The 25,764-nt window shown below is 41.0% G+C and overlaps 1 protein-coding gene across 5 annotated transcripts in view; it reads left to right on the forward strand.

Annotated features, from left to right (window-relative positions):
* Positions 1-25,764, forward strand: part of PPP3CA (protein phosphatase 3 catalytic subunit alpha) — a 255,343-nt gene that overhangs the window by 105,724 nt on the left and 123,855 nt on the right. For all 5 annotated transcript variants that reach the window (XM_060246995.1, XM_060246998.1, XM_060246996.1 and 2 more), the window contains exon 2: positions 5,674-5,874. In XM_060246995.1, coding sequence (XP_060102978.1) covers positions 5,674-5,874 — 201 coding nt within the window. The remainder of the gene's footprint in view (positions 1-5,673; positions 5,875-25,764) is intronic.

Raw genomic sequence — 25,764 nt, forward strand, 5'->3', positions numbered from 1 at the left:
GCTTGGGGTATTTTTGCCTAATTAATCATTAATCAGGTGCAGCTGGAAAAACATTTTAATTGGCTGATGTCAGATGGGCTTTAGCTGCTTGCTTAGTTCAGAGCAATAGAAGAGATGACTCCACTAAACTGTCAAAAGTCGAAAGGTTTTGCTGCTCAGGGCTTAGGTGGTGCACATCCTAAGGTCTTACTTTGGTACTTTGTTGTTTAAGGAGGCTATTAAAATGTCTGTGGTGTAGCAGGAAATGTAAAGTTTCCAGACATTTTGTTGCCCTGGTGAAAAAAAAAATCCTTAAAAAGAAAAACATTAGTAAATATGGAAGGGGTGCAGATCTAATTGGCACTTGTAGAATGACAGTGTATTAGTTATACTGAAATAAGGCTTGCAAAATAGAACAAGGAATAATATGGATCAGAATCAATTGCAAATTTGGCTGATGGGAGGACACTGACCTGGAACTTGGGCTCCAAAGAAGGAATGATTTGTGATTCCATTGTGTGTGAGAACATTTACAGTGATGGTATATTGTAATGCAGTGTTATTAAGTATTAATTACTAAAGGAAATGAGTTAGTAGGGAGGGGTGTGGCTTAGTGGTAGAGCATCCTCTTGGCATGCAGAAGGCTCCAGGTTCAATCCCCGGCACATCCAGTTGTCAAGGAACTGTACAGGCTGGTCCATGAGTTCACAGGGTGTGTACACACTGGTAGTTATTTTTTTAAAATTCAATGAGTAGATAAACAAGTTAATAAGAATACAGCCAACAGATTTTGAGCCTGCTTCAGCAGGAAGGGCAGGATATAAATAGAAATAATAATATTAATAAATTGTTGTTATTTTCAAAAGTCACACAGAGACAAAACAATTAAGCTAGCTTTTCTAAGACTTCCAAAGGCTTGTCAGGTAACATAGACTTACATCCAAGAGCAGGCCTCTATTACATGTGTTCTGTGATAGCAACAGATCTGCTAAGCATAGGTTACCCATAAAATCTCAGAGAGCAGTCTCTTGTCTCTGAGGCAATATTACAATGATAGCTTCCACCCCTCAGGTCAGGTGACGGTAACCTCCAATCCAAATGACCTTCAGGAGACTTTTCCAGAATCTTACATAACTGCTTCAAATGTTCCTCCTCCCAACTTTTAGATGTTCTCATGAGAAGCTTAGCAGCTTCAATCTTGGGCTGATAAGGTGCCAGCTAGGCCAGAGCCCTTAATTGATTACACCTGCAAGAAAGAACTAGGATTGTTACTTTGCACATTAACCCTTAAAGATGGAGCAAGAATGGTTGCACTTTAAGAAAAATAGGTAGTGAGTTATCTGTAAGTCCCTACCTGAGGCTCTGGAGAGCCACTGCCAAGTCAGAGTAGATAGTACTGATCTTGATCGACTAATACCATGACTCAGTATAAGACAGCAATTGTCCAGTTTGATCCACAGATTAAACAGGAGACAATAAGAACAAGTCATGAAATTAATAGCCCAGTAAATGGTCAAATACAAAATATACTTGTTTGTTAAAATATTGATATACCACATATGCATTGTGACTTAAGGCATCTGCATCTTAAAATTTCAATTTTAAACATACACAATACAATAAAAGTCTGCAGACTCCTCCCCCTGAGAAAATGTGTGGAGCTTAAACCCCATTATAAGCCTTAGCAAAGAAAATGGCCTTAAAGCGCCCCTTGAAGACTTCTGAAGATGGTGCCACCTATACCACCTTGGGGAGGCCATTCTATGAGATGGGAACCAGTGCTCAAAAGGACTGGGATCAACCTTAAGCAGGGAAACCACCAGAAGATGGCAACTAGAGGACCATAGTTAGCAAATGAGGGCATATGGAAGAGACACTATTACAAATATATGGGTCCTAGATCAAGAAGAGTTTTAAAGGGTCTTGAGGTTATATTTTCACTGACTAGTGTGTCTGCATTGAAAGGAAAATCATTCCAAACATTGAAATAATCATTGCTGTTGATGTGCCCAACATACATGTATTAATTCTATGCCTCACTCTTTAGAACAAGCCAGTCAGGCTCTTTGTTGAGAGACTAATGATAATGTTCAGTGGCATACAACTTTTGTTTAGTTGTCAAACTTATACTACTAATAGAATAAAATTCTTGCTGATTTTGTCCTGGCTCTCAAAAAAGCATAGTCATATGAATTGTCACTCTCCAGTTATCCAGGCTAGTATTGAAAGGGTCACCCTTTTAACCTGTATTCCATGTACTTAGCTCTTTGTGCTGGTTTCCAACTTTAGCCATCCTGTCTTTTATGATGTGCTGCATGTATATATTGACAGAAAGCAGCATCATGTCCAGGACCGGGGTGCCACATCAGCCAAAGAAATTGTTGAGGACAATGGTGATGGAGAACAGCTTGAGAGTTTGGTTTGTGTGAATGCCGGAGGCAATCCATTGTGGAACAAAGTTCTTGGTTGTCATAAAATTTGGTATTTGAGGTTTGTGATTGCTTTTAGTAATTTGAATTGCCAAAACTACTTGTACATCTGTCCTGGCCCACAGTAAAGATGTGCCGCAAACAGTGTTCATATAGAAAAATATTGAACTTGAGTGCTGTGTAAGATAAGTAAAAACCAGACTGTTTTACAAAATATCAGGAAGCTAAAGGGGAAAACAATAGTGCCTGTAGTGTGTGCCAAGAACGGTGTTGTGTTCCCCTCTGCTGGCACCGCAGTGGCTGTTTAATTAAGAACCTTATTCCCATAGCTATGCTGAGAGCATTGGTGATGCAAGCACACACAGCACTAAACAAAAACATTAACCTTTTCTGCAGCTTGTTGCTGTTTTGAAGCATAGCAATGCCTTATATTGGATGCAGACAACTCAGCCACCCTGATCCCAACTTGCAGACCCAAGGCAGGAGGTGGATGTACAAATGCTCCATCTTGTCGTGGCTGCAACAAGATGTGTCACTATGTGCATGCAAGAGAATCTGTATATGGTAGACACTCATCTGTAGTAATAAAACCCACTTCCTGCTTGATACGAATTCATGCTGAGGAAAACCAAACTTAATGGAGAGCCCTCTCTCTGCTACTTCTTTCAGTCCTAGTGATTGAGTTGGCTGTGCTTGCCTGAACTGGTTCTTTCTTGATCATGTAAAGTATCCTCACAGGCTAGCTGATCTGACAAGATCTCAGAAGTTAGGTATGGTCAGCCCTGGTTAGTGCTTGAACACACATGAAGCTGCCTTATTCTGAATCAGACCACTTGTCCATCAAAGTCAGCATTGTCTACTTGGATGGGAGATCTCCAAGAAAGTCTAGGGCTGCTATGCAGAGGCAGGCAATGGCAAACCACCTTTGAGTGTCTCTTGCCTTGAAAATCCTATGGGGCTGCCATAAGTCAGCTGTGTCTTGATGACAAAATAAGTTTCCAGCTCCTGCCTGTTTTTTTTCCTAACTAGCCTTTTTTCTTCTGTAGAATGTCCTCTGGACCATCTCTCAGGCAAGGGTTAGCCAGACCTCCTTAAGTTAAGCAGAAGAGGTGGTCTGGTTACAGACCAAGGGATAGAGATCAGTGCCCATAAAATGGAGGCTGAATAGTCATAGGAACAGATGGTAGATTGGTTTTCCATTAGTTCTCACAAATATTTCCTATCTGTATTTTATTTGGAACATGTGATTAATTATAGACTGGATTCAAATTAGAACTTGGTTACATTTCCCACAAAAGTGGTAAAACACCTACTTTGCATGTAGAAGTTCCAGGGTCTTTTTTTGGTAGCAGGAACCCTTTGCATATTAGGCTACACCCACCTGCTGTAGCCAATCCTCCTGAAGCTTATAGTAGGCCCTGTGCTAAATGCCCTGTAAGCTCTTGGAGGATTGGCTACATCAGTGTGTGTGTGGCCTAATATGCAAAGTTCCTGCTACAAAAAAAGCCCTGAGAATGTCCCAGGTTCAATCCTTAACATCTCCAGATAAAAGTTAATAGATGTTGAAAAAGACCTCACTCTGCTTAAGATCCTGAAAAAACTACTGCCAGAATAGACAATATCGAGCTATATATACCAGTGGTCTAATTTGGTGTACAGCAGCTTCGTGCATACCTAGAATGGCATAACAGATTTTGAAACCTCGTATGTAAGTAACATGAATACATTTTAAATGTAAGTTCTGGGACAAAATATTGGTAGGCTTGTAAAAGTTTTTTTTTAAGCCCAAGTATTGATCTCTTACCTCACCCCACTCAGTTTTGAATTACTAAAGCCTAGCTCAGCTGGTCAGCTCTCACCTTGAAAATCCGATGACATGGAACTTCGTGGGGTTTTCCATCAGTCAGTTGTGACTTTGCAACATAGTTTACCTTGAGCTCAGATCTGACTTCTAAAAAGTGGACTTTGGTTGAAATAACGAAAGCCTCCCTTCCCCCTGCCCAAGCTGTTAAAAAGTTTCCCTCTTTCTTTCCCTTCATATGTAATTTAATATCCTGTCTCCTGTTCCTGCAAAGCTGCACACTTAAGCCCTTCACAACTCATTCTACCCATTACTTTAGGTTGCTTTGTTCACTCCTCCCAGTGGACTTACCCCAATAGCAATGCGCTGGGAGAGCTTGGAGATCTCAACCTTTCAAAATACATATTTTTAAAGAAGTCTGTTTTTTTCAGCATGTGACTCGTGCAAGTGGGTGGGTGGAGGGATGGATAGGAAACTTCTGAAATGGCGCTTTAAGATGCCAGAAGCTCAAGTGGTAGGGATGGTAGCATACATGCTAGGAGATGTACTCCACTTCATGAAGCCTGGCTTGTATACATGCTGTACATACACCAATTCTGAATTTTCCCCAAAGCTTTTCATTCACTTTTTCTATAATCTGACCCACCCACAGCAGCAGCTGGGATCAGTATAATTACCCTGAAGCTGGCAAGGCAGCCGGCCTCTAATGCCACTCCAATTTAGCTGCTTGGGAAAGGGGGTTAAGCTGGGATAATGCTGCATCTTGATCCTCAAAACCGAGAGCATCACCTCTCTCGTTTTCAGTTGGGAGTACGAAAGTGAAAGCAGCTCTGTCTTGTGACTTCTATAATATAAAGCCCATCTGTGCTACGTGACAGCAGAAGGCTTTGCAGTAAACCCTTGATATAGAAATGTTTTAATGCTGCAGTCAGTCTGTGAAACATTAGGTTCATTTGCATTCTTTACATAGAGGCTTTCTAAGGAGTATATAGGGGGTGGATGCTTACTGCTTATGTCCGATTTTCTGCTGTAGCTATTACAGAAAGTACCCAAGCTGTTGTGGGATCTACGGTTGTGTTGTAAGCAATTGTAAGATGTAGCAGATTTAGCAGTCGGTAAGCCCAAGCATTGCCAGAGCAGCGTCCAAGTTGTCTTTCCTTGCCATTAATAGCTTTTCAGTGTGGCTCTTTTCAAAAGCTGTGCCCTCCATTCTTTCTTATCCATTGCAGACCTTTTTGTAATAACCATTATTTTGTTTCCAGAATGGGGGTAATAGTGCTCAAGATGAAATACAGGAAAGCATTTAAGAAGGTTGCTAAATGTACCAGGAGACATTCTGATAGTCTGATAAGCTTTGAGATGTTTTTTTTGGGGGGAAACAACCTGATGGCTGGTAGCAGAGCTAAAACTTTTCTTTTATTGGAATGAGTAGTGTATTGAACCAATCTATCTTTATTCTTACAGCTGTCCCATTTCCTCCAAGCCATCGGCTCACAGCAAAGGAAGTGTTTGACAATGATGGAAAACCCCGCGTGGATATCCTAAAGGCACACCTTATGAAAGAAGGAAGGCTGGAAGAGAGTGTTGCTTTGAGAATAATAACAGAGGGTGCTTCAATTCTCCGTCAGGAAAAAAATTTGCTGGATATAGATGCCCCGGTCACGGGTAGGTGCAAGCCCACAAATTTTATATCAGAATGGATAAGTACAGGAATGTTGATAAACGTCTAATAAAGGAATGGATATCGTAGAGGTTGTTTACTTCATACTGTTGCTTAAACCAATTTTGAGTGATATATGCCTGTTGGTCAGGGCAGGAAAGACAAGAAAACATTACCTCAAAAGATGTAGCAGATTCAGCGCATTCTTAGAAATCTTTACTTTAGATAGCTAACATGTACGATTGCTTAAGCAGTTCTTTTGGAAGAAACTGGTTCAGTTGCCATAAAGAACATCATGACTTGAAATGTATTGGGCTCTAGGAGACCAGTTTCTTGCACCTTTTGAGGTCTCTTCTTTTCTTCATTTTTTGTACTGGTATTTTCACTGCCCCTTGTTCTCTAAGGATGTGTGTGTGTGTTGGGACCTTTCAAGATGAATACCTGTATTTGCATTTATTTATTTACATCCAACTTTTCTCCCTAATTGGGACTCAAAGCAGCTCTCCAGTCATGTATTGTGGCCTGCAAATAAAATGGTCAAGTGCCAACCTTGACTCTATCACAAGTTCTCACAGAGCTGTTCCACTCAAGAGAGGTTCTGGGAAAGCTCTCTCAGCTCCACCTACCTCACAGGGTGTCTGTTGTGGGGAGGGGAATGGAGAGAAGATTGTAAGCTGCTCAGGACTCCTTCAGGTAGTAAAAGGTGGTGTATAAATCCAATTTCTTCTCTCCTTCTTCTTCTACCATGGCAGCACAAGGCTTTGGGGGGGACTGCATCTGTTTGTTTTGGCTGGATTATTGGCATTTACAGAACAGGTAAAGAGCTGGGAAATGTTGATGTTTCCAGACTTGCTGTTAGGGGGAAAAAAAGCTTGCTGTGATAGCCAGGATTGCTTTCTCTCAGTGTCTTGTCTGCCATCCCTCGCCTTTCTTAGACCCAACCAACCTGATTACACTAATCTAATTTTAGACCCAATCCAACCTGATTACACTAATCTAATTTTTGTAATTCGTGGTTGTAACATGCCCTATGTGGAGCTGCCATTGAAGACGGCCCTGGAACCACAGTTCAGTGTGGCATCCTGATTATTTAAAAGATACATATATTGGCTCCCAGTTTGTTTCAGAGTTGAATTCAAGCCATCTTGAGTCACAAAGAAAAGGTGAGGTGTAAATATTTTAATTTGAATATTCTGATTTTTGCCTGGTCTTTCTGGGGAAGAGATAATACAGGGTGTCAAGCATAAGGCAGACTGCATTTTATATGCTGGGTGTATTGAGCTGCCTTGGTGGTTCATAAGCAGGGTCGGCCCTAGACTCTCTGGCACCCTAGGCAAGGCTAACTTCTGTACACACCCTGCAGTGATAACATCACCAAATCACAGAAGGCTGGCACCCTAGGGAATCACCTAGTTTGCCTAGTGGTAAGGCCAGCCCTGTTCATAAGACAATTAAGACTTGGTATAGACCAGTGGTTTGATCTGCACCTTAGTTCTTGTGGAAGTTTTGGGAAAACTGGAACTAGTACTGTTGCCTTACCTTCTTGTTGGTGAATATCTGGATTCTCCTGACAAAAAGCAACCCAAATTCAGATAAAAGCATTTGTCTTTTGAAAATGTAGAGGTTCTTTATTATGATAATTTTATAGCTTTCACAGTGCTTTACAAAGTAGCAGAAGCTCCCAATCCTTTTTCTGTGCTTTCCTTAACAGAAACTGTGCATTCCACACAACTATCAATGGTTGGCTTGTATGGGAAGGGGGAAAAAATAAGAAATGCCATGGCACAAAACAACAACAAAAAACCCTTTAATATTGAAAAGTAATAAAGGGAAGAACTGAAACAAAATGTTATTACGGGAATTAATAAAATATACTTGGCAAAATAAATTGCCCTTGGCTGAAAAATATTCCCACCCACTCATTAATTTGCATGAAATGCTTTGTGCCTTGATCCCTCTGTCTTAATTGTCTCCCACGTTTGATTACATTCCATGAATGAGTGTATGTGTGATCTGCCGTCTAGTGGCAAGTTCTTCTGCATGAGCTCCTTATTGAAATAAGAGCTGCATCAGAATTTTATGGTGCTCTTGTACAACTCCCATTCATGTCAATGGTGCTTGAGCTGAAAATTTTCTGGTGGAAGAATCCGCTTAGCTTTTTTGTGGTAGCTCTGCAGTTTGTTCATCCTGTGTGTACTATTTTCTGAGCTTTTTAATAACACAATATAGAACAAGTCCCAAATCCGGCGACTTCAGCTAGTGCAGAATGCTGCAGCCAGGCTGCTAATGGGAATTCCTTTACGGGAACACATTCAGCCTGTGCTGAAAGCATTGCACTGGCTACCGATAGTGTACCAGATTAGCTTCAAGGTGCTGGTCATTACCTTTAAAGCCCTATATGGCTAGGGTCCTGCATACCTTAGGGACTGCCTTTCCATGCACATGCCCCAGCGAGCACTTCGGTCTGGGTTTCAAAATCTGCTGACAGTTCCCAGCATCAGAGAAGTGAGGCTCAAATCAACGAGAGCTAGGGCCTTTTCCGTTGCTGCCCTAGCTGGTGGAATGAGTTGCTGGAGGAGGTAAGGGGCCTGTGAGAGCTTCCACAGTTTTGCAGGGCCTGCAAAACAGCATTCTTCTGTCATGCATTTTCATGACAGCAACACCTGCAGCTACGGGACTGGCCCATAAAAATACTACCAATGGCCTACCTCATCATGCTGCGGTGATCCTGGAACCTCTTAAAACAGCTAACCACCAGTAGAATTTAATTGTTGTCTGAAACCATGATATTAGCACATGTAGATGTTTTAGTAATTGTTTTTGTGTTTTATGTTTTTATTGTTGTTTTATCTTATCTGGTCACACTAATGTGATTGTGTGACCCTTAATTTGTGAGCCCTGAGCCTGCCTTCAGCACAGAGGGCGGGATATAAATTAAATAAATAAACATCAAATAAAAAGAGAATCAAGCTATATTGGAAATAATTTCTAAATAACAGGGAGGCAGCTCCTTTACCTTCAGTGAACCTCTATATAAATTGTAGTAAATTGGTGAGCATTTTTAAAAAAGCATCAGTGAGGACAAATTGTTGATACTAGACATTAGTCTTTCTCAGCAAAGTTAAGCATGACTGAGTGGTGATTGTTAAGAAGTTAAACAGTGTTTAAAGTGAGTGGTTTGTTGTTCTTTTGCAACATGATGTCAGTGTGTCCACACACGCCCCCCCCCTCCCCGGCAATAGATTTTCAAATGCATCAGTAGGCTATTTTATCTCAATGTAGCTTGCCACAGAATTGCTAAATAGTAGATGTGATATTAGGTAGTTTTTTTTTGTAAAATTTGTCCAGGTAACTTTCTCACTTCTTTCTCTACCTTCCCAACTCAAAGAATGAGTTATTTGTGAGCAGCAACAAATAAGATGTAACCATAAATGCCATAGGCCAGGTTACAAATAGAAATGTATTAGCTGAATTACTATATTAGCTTCTTAAAGCGGTGTATTCAAAATTTAAATTTTGCATTGGGAGACTAATAATATTAATTTTAATTTGCAGATCAATTCTGGTCATGCTAGTGACATTTTATTTGAAAGTAAATTGCATTGATTTTAGCAGAACAGGTATAAGAACTTAAAAATAGGGCTTTTTTTTTTAGCAGGAATGCACAGGAACGCAGTTCTGGCTAGCTTGTTGCCAGGGTGTGTGTGGCCTAATATGCAAATGAGTTCCTGTTGGATTTTAAAAAAAAGCCCTGAAAATAGTAATCTGAATTTGATACCTAAAATAGTCCTGCCCTGGTCAGTACAAAATTGTTACTAACTTTTTTTGGGAGGGGAGAGGATTCTGCAAGTTTTCTGTAAGGACAGAAGATGGGCTTCTTTCATGGCCATGTGGTCATTGTGAAAATGAAGCCCTGTTAAATTTTTAGGGTTGAGTGCACTGTCTCTCTGCCTCTGTGAAAAGGGGCAGAATTAGGGTTGCCAGTCCCCAGTTGGGGGCAGGGGATTCCCTGGTTTGGAGGCTATCCCCCCACTTTACGGTTATCAGAAAGCGGTGCTGGGGGGAGATGTCTACTGGGCACTTCATTACAGTCTATGGAGACTGATTCCCATAGTGTATGATGGAGAATTGATCTGTGGGTCTCTGGGGGGCTGTTTTTTTGTGGTAGAAGCACCACATTTTCAGCATGGCATCTGGTTCCTCTCCTCAAAACACCCCCCAAGTTTCAAAAAGATTGGACTAGGGGGTCTAATTCTGTGTGCCCCATCTATTTCCAAATAGAAGAAAGGCATTTAAAAGGCATGCAATCCCTTTAAATGTGATTGCCTGAACTCCTTTGTCACAACCTTGCTCCTGGCTGCAGCCCCAAAGTCCACAGGTATTTCTTGAGTTGGATCTGGCAGCCCTAGGCAGAATTGATCTTTTGAAGAACCAGAGCTTGTACAACTGAGGCCAACTACAGACCTAACTTCCAGATCCCCTCAGGACACTATCTAGGAAACCCACTGATTAGTTCATAGGGTCCGGGAAATCTCTGCTGTTAGCCTGAGGGCTGCATTATCAATATAATTTTAGACTGCTTGATTTTATGTACTTCTTTGCCTCGGCTTGCTTGTAGTGCCGTTTTTTACTTGGTGTGTTGAATTGTTTGAATCATGTTTTTATTTCGTTTTGGTTTTATTGTTTGCTCGTTTTGTTGTTGTTTTATCGTTGTCAGCCACCTTGGTCTGGAAAGGCAGCAACAAATTTTCTAGGTAAATAAAAAGGCTCAGAAGATAGTACTGCTATCAGAAAATGGTACTGTTAGGATTCCAAAGTCCCATAAAACCACATTTCTCAAACCAGTGTCCCAAAGTTATTTGCAGGGTGGTGGATCCATTTCCCACCCATCCAGATAACATGAAAATAGACACCAGACAGTTTTCTGTAGAAAAGGGCAGGGGTTGTCCATCTTGGGAGAAGAGGGCAACATCTACTTCCCTCTCTCTTGAATGGTGGGAGCCTATAGAACCACCGTCACTTGTGTTCACCTAGATGCCAGAGCATGGCAGAACACAAATCAGAAAGGTGTTGATTGTCTGTTAGGGTACAGAGGCAGAACCCAAGGAATGAATTGGCTCTGTGGTACCAAGGAGGAAGTCCTAATGCAGTGGTGGTCTCAGGGCTAAACTAGACAATACATATGTCACTTACTGACTTACAGTCATACATGCCAACAGGGAACTAACCAATAAGGAAGTTTCTTCCTATTTCTGGATGAAAGCCCCTTCCTTCCAACCAAGGGGTAAAATTGATAAGAATTTGGGTCAGAGCCTTTTGAGTGGTGGCCCTAAAAAATCAGCAACCCTTCTAGACCTGTGTGTATATGGACTTCCTTTTAAACTGTAGCAGATGTGTTTCTCACTCTATTGTTCTGAGAACCCCCCTAAAGCATGTAAAGTTTGCCACACACTTTGAAAAGGAGCTGTGTGGAAAATAGCAAGCACCAGTGAGGGAGGAAGGGAAGGGCTTGTGGCCCATGCAAAATTTTATACTATTGGGTTACCTGTTATATCTACTAGTACTTATTCCTATAACACAGAGTTCAGTTTTGTATTCCTAGAAACCTTGAATTCTTTAGAAGAACTGAGAAAGTATGTTAGAGCATGCCTGAGAATTCACTGCAGCGGTCAGGAATTTTATGGCAGACTCTCAGACTTGGTGGACCAGTTCCTATGAGTGAGAGTTCCCTGAGGGCACAAAGTTTGGAAAACTATTATTATTATGTGTGTGTTTTTAGGAGTATTATCTGCTACAGATTATTTGGAGCTGTCCCTTTTGTTGATGCCAAGAAGAAAACAAGTTGTACCCCTGTTATTTATTTAAAGGTTTAACCTCTCCTTTTCACTCTCAAGGCAGTTTTAAAAAATCAAACAAGAATACAAATCTCTGCAGTGATCCAGAATAAAGATGACTTGCCAACCTGACGCTCAGTGGCCAGGTGTTGACAGTGTCTGCAGGATGTAGTGGGAGAGGCTGAATAAGGCAGTGCTTGACTGAAGCTTTTCTTCTGTCCTTCGTAGCTATTGAAAGATGAAGCTAGAGAGTCCTCAGCTGGGAGCACAGCATGACACCTCTGACAATTGGTCAAGTTTTTTTTTATAATTCAGTCAACATAGTAGCATAGCCAACTGGCACCTATTTTCAGTTCGTATAAGTCCTGTGTTTGTGTTTACATTGGGTAAAACATTTATATTCCCACCTTTCTTTGTGAATGTTCAAGGTGGCATTTAAACGTAAAATATTAAACTTAAAAAGTAAACACTTATTCAGTTTGTACAGAAGAATACTGTAGAGCAGTAATTAAAAAAAACAAACAGTGGCAACAACAAAACAGTTCTCAACAGCATTCAGGAAAAATACCAGAGAAAACCTAATGAATTAGGCAGTAGCTTTATCTGGTGCAAGGGAGTCTTTTGGCATTGAGAAGCAGCACCGTTTATGGATACATGTGTAGACATCTAATTCAGTAGTTTTGCTTGACAAAGGGTAGGAGTGCTTCCCAATGAGGTTATGGTATTCCATAAGAGGCCTCAGCTGAGACTGCTTCCAGTCTTTATCTTCTGAACATCTGAGGCAGCAGGTTGACAATCTGTGTAGACAGTAATTTCTTTAAAATGTGTTTTTCTGTTAATTATGGTGTTGTTACAGCGTCATTGTGGGCCCCTACATTGCAGGATTATTGGCCCCTGCATTTTATCTTAAGTAGTGTATTTTTTAGCATTGTGTGCAAGCCATACTCTTCTGCCATTTACACTGGCCAAAGCATTCTGCCTTCTGCAGTATACGACCAACTCAACCTTTGTATAGCATTGACCATCTTCCAGTCACTGTAGAGAAATTTCAAATGATATAGCTGAGAGTCTTCTTCTGTAACATATCTGCCGAACAGACACATTTTCAACAAACAGAATATGTATTTTATCTTGCCACGCCAGGAATGTCAGCTTTGGAATGCACCGTTCTTTCCTTCTCCACTTTATTCTATCAACAAGAGAAAGAGACTGGACAACGAAAACCTAAAAGGCTACGTGGGGATTTGAACCTGGATCTTCCCGGGCCTTGTCTAGCACTCTAACTGCTATACCAGATTATTTTTGTTGGGTCACCATGTTGAGGAAATGATTGGATTCCTACACTAGATTATTGTCAATAAAGGCTGGGAAAAAATTAATAGTTCTGAGGAGCCAGCATGAGTATTTTAAAGATAATACATTTTTAGATATTGGCTTCAAACTAGAAATATATTTCAGCTTCCTGATTAGGAGCTACAAATGTCTTGCAGTTTGTACATGTTTTGCCTGGAAGGATAGAATTCTGCTTTCAGGTGAATTCTCCTATATTGGGGGTTTATGCATCCGCTAAGGAAATATACTTGAGATGCTTTAAACCCTATAGCAGAGTTGCTTTTGCTCTTATATAGCTACTGTATAGGTGTGGCAGGTTCAGCTGTTACAAGTTTGTGAATGGTCACTCTTCAGGCAGGTTTTGATGACCTCCAGGAAGTAGTATAGCAATTAACCCGTAAATGACTTCTGCTGGATCATATGGGTTTGTAGTTCATCTCATGTTTGCAGGATGGGGTCATCCTAGAGTTGATAATTCCAGGTTGGGAAATTCCTGGTGATTTGGCAGTTGGAAACTGAGGACAGTGGAATTTAGGTAGGGGAGGGGCCTCAGTGAGGATGTAATGTCATAGAGTCCTCCTTTTCAGGCAGCCATTTTCTTCAAGGCCCACTGTAATTAAGGGAGATCTCTGGACCCTACCTTGAGGTTGGCTCTAGGCCATTCTGACACTTACTGATTTCTCATTAGCATTGCTCTGTCCCCAGGCTTCTCTTTCCCCTGGTGCAAGTGATCGATTTGCTACCAGTTGCTCTGCGGGCACATTTTGATGTGTGACTCTCTCCAGTCTCCCTCACAGCTTTGTGATGCTGTTTTTTAGGGATTAAGAAACTGCAAGGGGAACTGGAGGAAGCTTCCTGTCAAAATGCACCCGCAGAGCAACTGGGAGAAAACAAGTCTGGGGGCAGAGCAACACTAGTGAAAAATCAGTATTGGTTATAACCACAGTATAATTAACTGTGTTGTTGTAAGCACTTCATAACATTGTGTTGATATTGCTGGTTCCAGAATGTCTAAACTTCTCAAGGATGATCTGTAGGTAACAGCTATGGCCCATTAATTTCTCCTCACCCTTTTCTTTCCTGTACAGCAGTTTCATACTTGCCTCTAAACCACATCCGAGGATAGTGATAGCTTCTGAGATGATGCTGGTATGATGTTGTATATGTGTAGTGCTGGAATTGGTTATACTGTGCTGGTTTTGGCCAGCCTGATATGCTGCATAAACAGTGGAAGGATTGAGACCATTTGATGTACTTACTGGGAAGCAAGTTCTGTTGCAATTGATTTGCATATAAGTAAAACTACTTATATGGTTTGAGGCTATTCAACTTTAAGAGGATAAGAGAGAGGAATGGCTATAGGGAAGAGAATAGCAGGGTGGAAGAGAATAGCAGGTCACAGAGAGCACAGATAAAAAAGATCTTGGTTGGCAGATCTCCAGTTCAGACTCTTGTACAGAGTTTTGCAAATGTGCAAATATGGTGTGTAATAAAGCCAGAATCCCCCAAAGACCTCCAGAAAATAGCATTAAGTTTATATAAGCTATGCACAATCTCTATTCCCTGTGCAGAATTTGTGTGGTGTGGATTTTTCTCCCTTTCTTTGTCCATTCTAGTTTTAAATGACTACACTGAATCTTCCTGAGCTCCCATGGGAAATTATTGCAGTGGCTAATAGACCTTGGTTTCTAAATGTTTTGTGATGTTCAGTTTAACCCCCCCCCCCCCCCCCCACACACACACACCTTTCTAGTCTGCTCCATTTCAGCTAGTTGCTTGTATCAGAGCTCTAGCAGATTGCAACTGGGTGCTAATGCTCTATCGGCAGGAATTTATGATGAAAAGCACACACATACATACACACACAGTTATGAAGAAGTTCCACAATTGAGTTCGTACAAAAGCCAGTGTGACTGCTAAATAAATTGGAAAGTTAATATTTATATGTTCAAATGATAATGTATGGTAAGGCATAACTCTTAAGTATCCTGAGGGGAAAAACATACTCAGACTTCATTGATTTGCAAACATATATTTACTCCTGTTCAATTAATAAAAGTTAGGCTCTTTGCCTCTCAAAGATACAAATTGCTAGTGACTGTAACTTAGTCTTCATGCAGCCTTGTAAAACCTCATATGATTTAAATATATAAATAAAGCAGGGTGCTTAGGGTATGTGAGAGAAATCCAGCACCTTCTAGTATACAACGTTTTAATTATTATTATGTTTTCACTCTCTAATTATGACATTAGGTGATGTTAAAAGAAAAAAAACTGTACAAGCAGTTTTGTTTCATCTAATATTTACTTATTTGTTTAGTATATTGTATATTCCTCTTTTTCCCCTATTGGAGACTCAAAGTTACTAATAATATAGAGGAAAAAACAAGAACAACAAACAAGAAAGAAGGGGAGGCACCCTTACCTGGATAGACAAGGCAAGCCTGATCTCGTCAGTTCTTGGAAGCTAAGCAGGGTCGACTCTGGCAAGTACTTGGATGGGAGACTTCCTTGGAATACCAGAAACTGAGAGGGCAGGGGCAGGCTTTATAGAGCCACCTCTCTGAATATCCTCCAGGCCTCCAGGAGGGGTCAGTCACCAGAGGTCGCCATGACCTCCAGGTGTGCACACACACACACACACACACACAGACACACAATATGAAAACACCAAAAAGAAAGAAAGACTTCCAGTTGCTAAACCAGTTTTCTTTATCCAGTAGCTGATCTTCTGCCTAGCTCTAGGCTACACGGCTCTAGGCTACAAGGACTGACAGCTTTGAGCACACCCAAGCCTTATATGCTTATGTACAGAGAGCAGAGTAAGTTTGATTGAGAGATGTTACTCAGCTGCTGCTAGCACGTAGGATCTTGTTCCTTTCCTGATAAGGAAACCCATCCCACATCATGCAGATAGAACAGACTTGCTTCCCACTGATTGCTTTGCAATTTGTTGTGCTTTCTTTGCACAATAATCATCTTAAAAACAAATTTTAAGTTACTAGAACTTTTTTCAAGTATATTTTTAGCAAGAAGAGAGGATATAGGGAGGGATGTAGTATGAGGCTAGGACAGAAGCTAGGAAGGTAGTGAAATTCTGTAGCAAATAACATTTCTTAGGATATAAATATGAAAGTTATATAGGGCTCTGAGTCAGAACTCATGCACATGGTTCAAAGCTTTTCTTCTACCCAAATGCTTTAAAATTTGCTTTTTTAAAATTGAAAGCTATGTTTTGGGGACACCAGATTCCATAACTATGTGAGCATGTGTGTGTACACAGGCAGAAGACTTGAAATATGCTGAATGCACACAATTATAATCATGCACCACTGCATTTATTTGTGTCTCTTTCAGCACACTGTGATTGATACTCTTTTGAGCTAAAGTTCCTAAAGTTCCTAAACCTATGAACATGGTTTCTAAGGTGGAGATGAAATTTTTTCATGTCACTACTGGGTCCATGAAGGGATGCCAGATGAAACTAAGACAACTGGGGAGCCAGTTTGGTGTAGTGGTTAAGTGGTTAAGTGGTTAAGTGTGCGGACTCTTATCTGAGGGAACCGGGTTTGATTCCCCGCTCCTCAACTTGCAGCTGCTGGAATGGCCTTGGGTTAGCCATAGCTATTGTAGGTGTTGTCCTTGAAAGGGCAGCTGCTGTTAGAGCCCTCTCAGCCCCACCCACCTCACAGGATCTCTGTTGTGGGGGCGGGGAGAAGATATAGGAGATTGTAAGCCACTCTGAGTCTCTGATTCAGAGAGAAGGGCAGGGTATAAATCTGTAGTCGTCTTCATCATTGAGGCATACCAGGTAGAACAGTGGCATTGGGAAGGAGCTGTGGCTTAGCAGTAGAGAATCTGCTGGTCATGCAAAAGGTTCCAGGTTCAAACCCTGGCATCCCCAGCTAAGAGTCAGGTAGCAGGTGATGTGAAAGATCTCTGCCTGAGATCTGAATAGACAGTAATGGTCCGCTTCATGCATTCATTGGGGGGAGGGGAGTGTTGCAGAACCTCATGAAAATGAAGAGGGTCGCTGGAATGAGAGCTGGTTACAAGCAGGGAGAAATTTCAGCACTTATATGGCACAGTTGGGATAGTTACAGGTCTGCAGTAGACCCTGCTCATCCACCAGTGACATAGAGGCAATATGGGTTCTTCTTAATAAGATGGTCCACTCTGATATAAACACATGTTCTGTGTTCTCACGGTTCTTGGTTTAGTTAGGTGTGTTGTTCTGGAATCCTGGTGGGATTACTTCACTTGTACCCCAGGTTCCTGTGGGCACTTTTCTGATGCTGGCTGCCCAGGCACTGGGGATCAGGACTGGCACTAGGGAGTCGGCGATGTAGGCCATCGTCCAGAGTACCATCTGGCCACAGGGGCGAGCTTCCAGAAGAGGAAGAAATGCCAGAGAAGGAAGAGGAAGAAGTGCGGGCAGGGGCAGCGGGGAGACTGAAAGCACTGAAGCTGTGCCTAGGGGAGGTGAACAGGCCACTGCTGCTCCTGTAGAATGGCAGGGGGAACAGATCAGCTTCTGTGGAGAAGCAGCAACAGCACCAGGGGCTGCAGTTGCCTCACCAGACCAAGCCTGCTTCAAGCACAGAGATCCCTAAGCCTCAGTCCCTGGTGCTGCAGTGACATTGGGAGAAGCAGTGCCTGGAGAAGCGTGAGGCAGAGAAGGAAGTGGGCAAAGTCAGCAAGAGCACTGACCAGGTGCTTGAGCAGCAGAAGCGCAAATACAAGCAGACAGAATACAACAGTCTCCTGCTGCTGGGTACGTAATGCGCTGCCCTGCTGCTCCAGGGTGGGTGGGGAGAGCCTGGCCCAGCCTAATGCCTCCTGGACCCATGGAAAGCCCCATGGGGCTGATGCTGATAAGACTGGGGGGGGCGGGGAGTACTGCAAGCGGAGGGGGCATCCAGAGGAGCAAAAAGAGCAGCAGAAAATCCAGAAATGGCCCTTGGAGAGTTAAAAAAAAAAAAGTTCCTTTAACGCTTGTGTCCTAAACATTCTCCAACTCTTTTGCCTTGCGAACGAGAGAAGGGAAAAGGTGGCCTACAGAGGGTGTATTGGGGATTGAGCGACAGTGTGCCACCACATGCAGTTTGATTCAAAAATATATGAGGATGTATGCAATTAATCCTTATGTAAAATAGCAAGCTATGTATCTTGTGAGTTAAATATAGGTAAGTGCAGTGAGAAATGAACTGAAACAAAAAAAAAAATCCATTCCAGGGTGCCTTGCTCCATTCTCAGAGGCTTGATTCCTCTTCTTTTCACCTATCTTGACTTCTATTATAATAACATTGTTAGAACTAAATTTTTAGGAATTAGCACCTAGTAATGCTTCACAAATCCTGGCATAACACTGGCAGGTGTTTCCTAAATTCTTCTTTACAGCTACACTCTACTCTTCCACCTCTGTAGCATTGCCAGCAGGCCTTGATTCCCTTTGAAATAGCAGGGAATTAGCAGGACAGATTCTGGCCCCAGAAGGGACTGCATTTAAATACACTGAAATCCAGGGATGAGTAGGCTGGTAAATCTGTGGGTCCCTGAGACTATCCAGAAACTGTGTCTTGTTTGTATTTTTTTTTCCCAAAATAGATGTACCATCTGTATGGAAAATTTTTGAACTCCCCGTTCAGCACATTAGAACAAAATTGGAAAGGGGAGAGGGAGGAAGTGAAGGTGTGCACCTTTCCTCTTGTCATAGATTCTGTTAGCCACAGTGGTCTGCCATATAGGGATACATTTGTGTGCTGTATTTCTTGCATAGCAATTCACTGAATAAATCAGCAGATCTTCTTACAGCCCAGGCTGGCAGACAAGACACTAAATATGAATAGTAGGTCACTGTTTTCAGAAATGCTACATAGTATATAGGAGAACTGTGGCCAACTTTCCCAGCTGTTTTTTTTTTTCTTTTAAAATTTCAGAACAGCTGATTGGATTAAGAAATTGTATCAGAGCTACTTATAGACTTAACACTTTTTCTTCTTCACCTTTAATTGAAATTGCCTCTTCCCCAGTGCTGACATGAGCCATAAGGGGTAAAGAAAGGTTCTAGGGTTGCCAGGTCCAACTCAGGAAATACCTGGGGACTTTGTGGGTGGAGTCAGGAGCAAGATTGTGATAAGCACAATTAGAATCCAAAGGGAGTTCTGGCTATCACATTTAAAAGGACTGTGTTCCTTTTAAATGCCACCCTCCATTGGAAATTCTTTTGGGGCTCATAGAATTGGACTCCCTGGTCCATTTTTTTTGAAACTTCGGGAAATTTTTGAGGAGAAGCACCAGATGCTGCATATTTGGTGCCTCTGTCTCAAAAAAGAGTCCTCCTAAGCCCTAGATACTCATGGATTGATTTTCCATTATATCCTATGGGAACCAGTCTCCATAGGGTATAATAGAGTGCCCCATGGACATCCCCCCCCCCAGTTTTCTGATAAACCTGAAGTGCGGGGAGGGCCTCTAAATTAGGTGTGCACCTTTCCTCTTGTCACAGATTCTGTCAGCCACAGTGGTCTGCCATGTAGGGACACACCTGTGTGCTGTGTATCCCTTCCCCCAACTGGAGATTTATTTATTTATTTACTTTAAATTTCTATCCCTCCCTCTCTGCAAACAGACTCAGGGTGACCAGCAATCATCAAAACACCAATTAGGTGGAATTCTAGCTTTGTTGAATCGGCAGTCCAATTAATAACGATATCCTAATTTATTCCTTTTCTGACAATGGTCTGTATGATGGTCCCCATATAATAGTCCTCAGAAGTATTAAAGTGGCAATTCTCTCCCATTTAGATGTTATAGGCCTGCCAGAATAATTCAGTTTTACAGGCCCTGCAGAATTGGGAAAGATTCTGCAGGGCCCTTATGGCCTCTGGGAAGGCATTCCACATATATTTACTATATTTGATTTATATCCTGCCCTCCCTGCCGGAGCAGGCTCAGGGCGGCAAAATTAAATGCTATGGCATTACTGGCACTACCATATTCCACCTACCTTGCCCCACTTACTACAGTTATTGGGGGGGGGGGTCGCTCCTTTCCCCTGAGGTAAGGGCACGTGGTGTAAGGAGCCTTTTATTGAGCACCGTGGTGCCAGTTTGATTTGGGTTCTGACATGGTTCATTGGAAATGGAAAAAGCTTAAAGAAAACCTGGCTCAACAGAACCCTGCTGCAACACCTTATTTCTCATAGCCCTATAAGGTACTTCACTATGCACAGGAGAGACTGCCTCCTGGGACTTGAGTGATGATGTTAATTCCAGGGGGGTAGCCACGTTAGCCTGCTGAAACACAATTAAACAAACAAAGGTTATTCCAGTATAATATTTTGTTATGAGTAAGAAATGTTCATGCTAGAATAAATTTTGTTAGTCTTTAAAGTGCCACTGGACTTGTATGATCCTCAGACAGTCCTTGGATCTTAAAAGTATCAGAAATGTCTGGGCAGGCTCTGAACTGTAAGAACTCTTACTATGGTTGTGAGTTCCATCAAATTGCAACTGACCTACAATGACTCCAGCAAAGGGCTTTCAAGGCAGGTGAGAAGCAGAAGTGGTTTATCATCCTCTGCAGTCTTCCTAGGTGGTCTCCATTCCAGTACTAACTCTCCTTATTTTCTGAAGACATCAGGCCACACCATGTTGCTTTCCCTCCAAGAAATCCTACTACCGTATCTGAATTATCTTTCATTTCCTTGAAGGGCCAAGAGTTTATGTGGTTCAATAAATAGAATCAGAAATAAATGCCAGTGTATGCATGTGGCTCGTTAGCTCTTATAAAGATCCATAGGAAGTAGAGTGCCAGGTTTATATGAGTGCTAAACTAGATATTACCCTGTACCTGCATTAGCCTGCTTGCTGTTCTTTCTTCCCAATACATCATCAAGAGGTGATATTTTGCAACAAATAGGCATTTGGTTTAACCCTTCTCTTTGAGCTGCTTATGCCCTGGCCACACATCCTGTTTGTAAGAATATCTTTGGGAATGGGGCTTGGAAGCAAGACAGTAGAGCCAACACCCCCTTCTGAAAGAGTACTGCAAGAGAGAAATGGACATTGGGCTGATATTAGTACACGGTTGAAGTAGAAATTTGGTTTGGCTTTGGGTACTTGCAAATAGGACATGAACTATAACCTTAATGAGATGTTACCTTGGGCTTGCATTCCAATTGGCATTGGAAGATGCACAGCATCGAAATCAACAAGGAGAGGGAAGGGATGGTTTGCAGGAGTGAAATGAAGCTGTGAAGGAAGTCCTCTGTCCACCTGTTAAAGTCTTGCTTTGTCTTCCATAGTTGCCACCACAAGCTAACTAAAAGGTCTCTTTATTTTGAACTAGTAGGCATCCGTTGATCTTCCTAGCATTATTCTGCTTAGCTTTGCATAATGTTGGATAGAGAGTTTTATTGCCATACACACACCCTTTGGGCTCGGACAAAAATATCATGTTGCTGAACCAAGTACTTACTATGTTCATAGACTTGGCAGAAAATGCCATTATAGTAAAAGTAGTATCTGCAGAAACCTTTTTTAAGATGTGATGGTTTTATAGATTCTCATGATGCCAGTTTTGAACACTCATAGGCACAAAGGGAGAACTCCAAAGGTGTGTTGTTAATTCAGATTCAGCTTGGGGATCAATTCGCTGCTTTCAAAGTGGGTTTTCATTTGTAATACAGATAATTTCCACTTTGGGTTCTTGCACTGCACTTGTTTGCTTCAGAAGATATCCTCCAGTATTGGTATACAGTTAACTGATTTTAAGATGCCATCTGGTGGCATGTGTTTGATACATCTAGGCTTCAGTCCATGCAATGAATTTTGGGGTTGATTATCCTGAGCGGTGCATCTGGACAAGTCAGTAGCTTTGTCTTTGTGCAAAGGCTCAAGTTACCTAAACCTGAGCTTGAAAGGAAGGTGGGCATGAATCCAGAATTTATTCACTGTTCTGAAATGTTTCTGCTGGAATTTCATAATAGCAATTACAAGCAGTAGCATAAAATATGAACTTGCTTATTGCATCATTCCTGTTCTGTGACTCTTACGGATAAACAGATCAAGTTGTGAACTTGATTGATTTTCCTCCTTTCAAAAATGACATAGAAGATTCTCGCTTGTGTGATTTACGGATAGTCCAGCTTCTCTGTATACTTGAAAGCTTTTAGTAATATCTAGGCTGTGAAGAAATGGGTGCCCAGTTGTCTTCACCTAATGAGCTAGTAAGGGTGTGATAAGGAGACCAAGATCTTAACTTGTCATTTTTTTGCTCACTTATTTTGTTCCAAGCATATTTCTCGAAAAGATTTCTAATCTCTCTCAAGCTGTTATACAGATTTCTATTCATAAAGTTATATTTTGGAACTGTGTACAGTAGGAGGCAACTTGTCTTTGTCCTCTTTTTCTGAGCCTACTGATGTGCTGCTGTTCTGGATAACCTTTGTCAATGCTTTTCCTGCATTATTGTAGTATTTTTACTAATAACTAGGCAAGTTAAAAAAATACACAGCTTTAGCTACCTCTGCTTTTTTTTTTTTAAAGACAAACTGTTTTGAAAATTTTCTTCTTTATGCATATCATTGTGAGAATAACTACAAATCTTGTCTTGGATATTATCACCTGCACAGTTGCAACATGCTCCTTTTTAGCAAATCAGAGAAAGAGATGACATAAATGCTTCCTGTGTGTTCAGAAATTTGGGGTTAAGAGTTTTAAAACACTGATTGGAAACATTTGTTGGTAAAAGATTGCAGTAATGAACTGTTGGAAACACTGTTGCTGTTATTTTTATATGCTTGGTTTTCTTTACCATCGTCTCAATATTTGAAACCAATGAATGGTGCTTATTCTAGCATGACCATGACCCCACATTTATTTTGTTCTTAATTGATGCATGTTGGCAAGAAACGTTTTCAGCAAAATCAAGCTGAAATTAAGTTCTCCAACAGGAAGTTGATAGGGATCCTTTCTGCCAGTTCCTTCTATAAAGTAAAATTATTTCCATGAACAAGCAGGAAGAGATGTAAACAACAATCCTTAGATAAGCACTAGTTTCCCAGTTGCAAAGGAAAGTTTATATAGTTGGGTAGCTGTGCAGATAGGATGCCCACCAGCCTAGATAAGCTGTATCATTTTTTAAAAAAAGATTTTACAGAATTTGGATATTGGAATGGCGTAAACAAGGAAAGATGGAATAATACTCCTAAAAGAATTATAACAAGTAATTGCATACTAATTTTCTGTTAAAACCGTGGAACCAGTGAGGAATTTAGGTATGTGTTATAAACATTTTGAAATTAAAGATGCCCATGTATATTTGGACTGGGGTGCATCCACTAGATGAACAGAACTCTAGTTCTTTACATTTACGAGCTTGAAACAAGCTTGGCATGTGAATGAAAATGGTACATTGGCCTATATTTTGCACCTACGTTATATCTATGCAATGTAAACATTGATCAGACATATGTGGAAATTGTACATGACAGTTTAATCTTCATGTGTGAAAATGTCCACAGATTGTGTTCTCTTGTCACTTCACACAAAGGAGCAGAGATATGGAATGAGTCAGAGCATGCCCCTTGGTTATGTTCTCACTCCCTGAATAGGAGTACATCCGTACTGGGTCTTTTTCTCCTGCTCCATATATGTGTTGTCCTAAAGCACATATCCTCAACTGTTTCTTCAGAAGTTACTTTCTTCATGATAGTAACTTTCTTTGATCTCCAATCTCTTCCCATGTCTAGCAGGAGCAGAGAGGGAGATCTTCCCTTCCTCTTCTTTCCTAATATTTAATTCATGAGATGAATGCTGCTGCATCCCTTTCACAAGACCCCTGTTATCTTAGTATGATAGCCTTAATATGGGCTACCAGCATGGTGCACTGGTTTGAGTTTCTGTCTGGGATCTCAGAGACTTAGAGTCAAATATTCACTCACCCATGGAAGCTTATTGCATTAGGGCTGTACATCTGGGTAGAAAGTCTCTCAAGGATAGTATGTGTATGAAGAATAACTGCAGAAAAGGATATCTATTTCTGCCTATGTGTAAACAGGATACAAAACCATTACAATTTTTTATTTCTGTGATCATTGCTTTTCATACATGAGACTTAATCTGGCTTGTTTTCAGTCAGCTGTTTATGTCGCACCAGTGTTGACTACAATATGGATTTGATTTCTGTCTTCTGGATTCACTCCTGTGATCAGCATTCTTGTTTGATGTAGAAAGCAAGAATGACATTGAGATATTCTTTAATGTCATCTAAACTACTCAATTATATGAAATTTTCTCTTGGGATGCAATATTTCGATAGAAAGTTTACATAATTTTGCAATGAATTGCTAGTGATCTGTGCAGTCATTTTAAACCCTGTTAGGGAATATATTCTTTAAAAGAAATAACTTAACTCCAGCTTTAGTGAATTTGCTTTCATTATAGGTCAGCCCTAAAATTTAGGGGCCATACTAATATTTCAGCCTTCAAGGTTTTATATTTAATGCCCATATTTTCTAATGATTGCTGCCACAGAAACTACACAGTTTCCCTTAATTCTCTTCAGTTCTCGCAGTTTTGATATGACAGAAGCATTGAGGTATAGAAATAAAGGTAACACCAACTGTTGTCACAATAAAATAATTGCTGAAAATACTAAGTGCTGTAATAAAATTCCTAGGTACCATGGCTACCTGACATCTGTGATTTGTTGAGCCCTGCTTTAACTTCTTAATGTGTAGGACATTGTGGCTCAGTGTAGAATGAAATTTAAGATTTTTTCTAGAAGGATGTATTTATAATGCCTTTTTTCTAGAGAGCAAACTGTAAGTACAGGGGGCATTTGTCTGTCCCAACCACATATCATGATGTAGTTTGGAAACTGAGTTGATGCCTTAGACAGTTGACTGATGGAACTTGGGAAAATCCCAGAGCTGCTGTGTTTGGTCTCCAGAAATTGTAAATACCAATAAAGCAGAACACAGTAGAAGATACCAAACAAAACAATAAAGCAACTGTGTGGTCAAACCAAGGCTGTTTCAAACATGAACAGAGCGGTGGAAATGTGTTCAGAGGATGCCTGTGACACGGCATACTGCAGCACTCCTTCTCCCTCCTCTTCACCTTCCAAAGCAAGAAGATAAGTGTGTAGAAGCTCTCAACACGTTCGTCAACTTGGCTTGCTGCATGTTTCGAACAACCGCCTGAAGGCAGTTCCAACTTTTTCAAGAGCCCGAATAAACATAATTTACATCAACCTCCAGTGTTGCCATATTGAAAAAATACAAAAGAATAAAAGTTCCACTACTTACAAATCAAAGAAAACATCCTTCTCTGTACTGCATTTAGGAGAACATTTCTACAGTGGCTCACGCTCAAGGCAAACGCTCAAACAATTCCAGCCAATGCCAGCAATTTACAGCACCTGCTTGGTGAATCACACCCGATCTTAAAGAAATATCAACACCACATCAAAGCCTATGTCTCAAAATCTTACAAAAAGCAAAATTTTGTACATTTAAACCATTAGGTTCTAGAGTCCGTAATTTATGAATCCATTCTGCCTCTTTCTGTAAGAGAATTTTGTGAATGTCCGCACCAGAGGGTCTGGATTCAGTCTTCTGCAGAACAGAAAATCTAATAGATTCTGTGTCATGTTTACACATTCTGAAATGATCAGTAAGAGGAGCACGTGGCACATCGTTCCTAATACGACAAACATATT

Source organism: Heteronotia binoei, chromosome 9 (assembly GCF_032191835.1).
Source record: "Heteronotia binoei isolate CCM8104 ecotype False Entrance Well chromosome 9, APGP_CSIRO_Hbin_v1, whole genome shotgun sequence".
Taxonomy (NCBI): domain Eukaryota; kingdom Metazoa; phylum Chordata; class Lepidosauria; order Squamata; family Gekkonidae; genus Heteronotia; species Heteronotia binoei.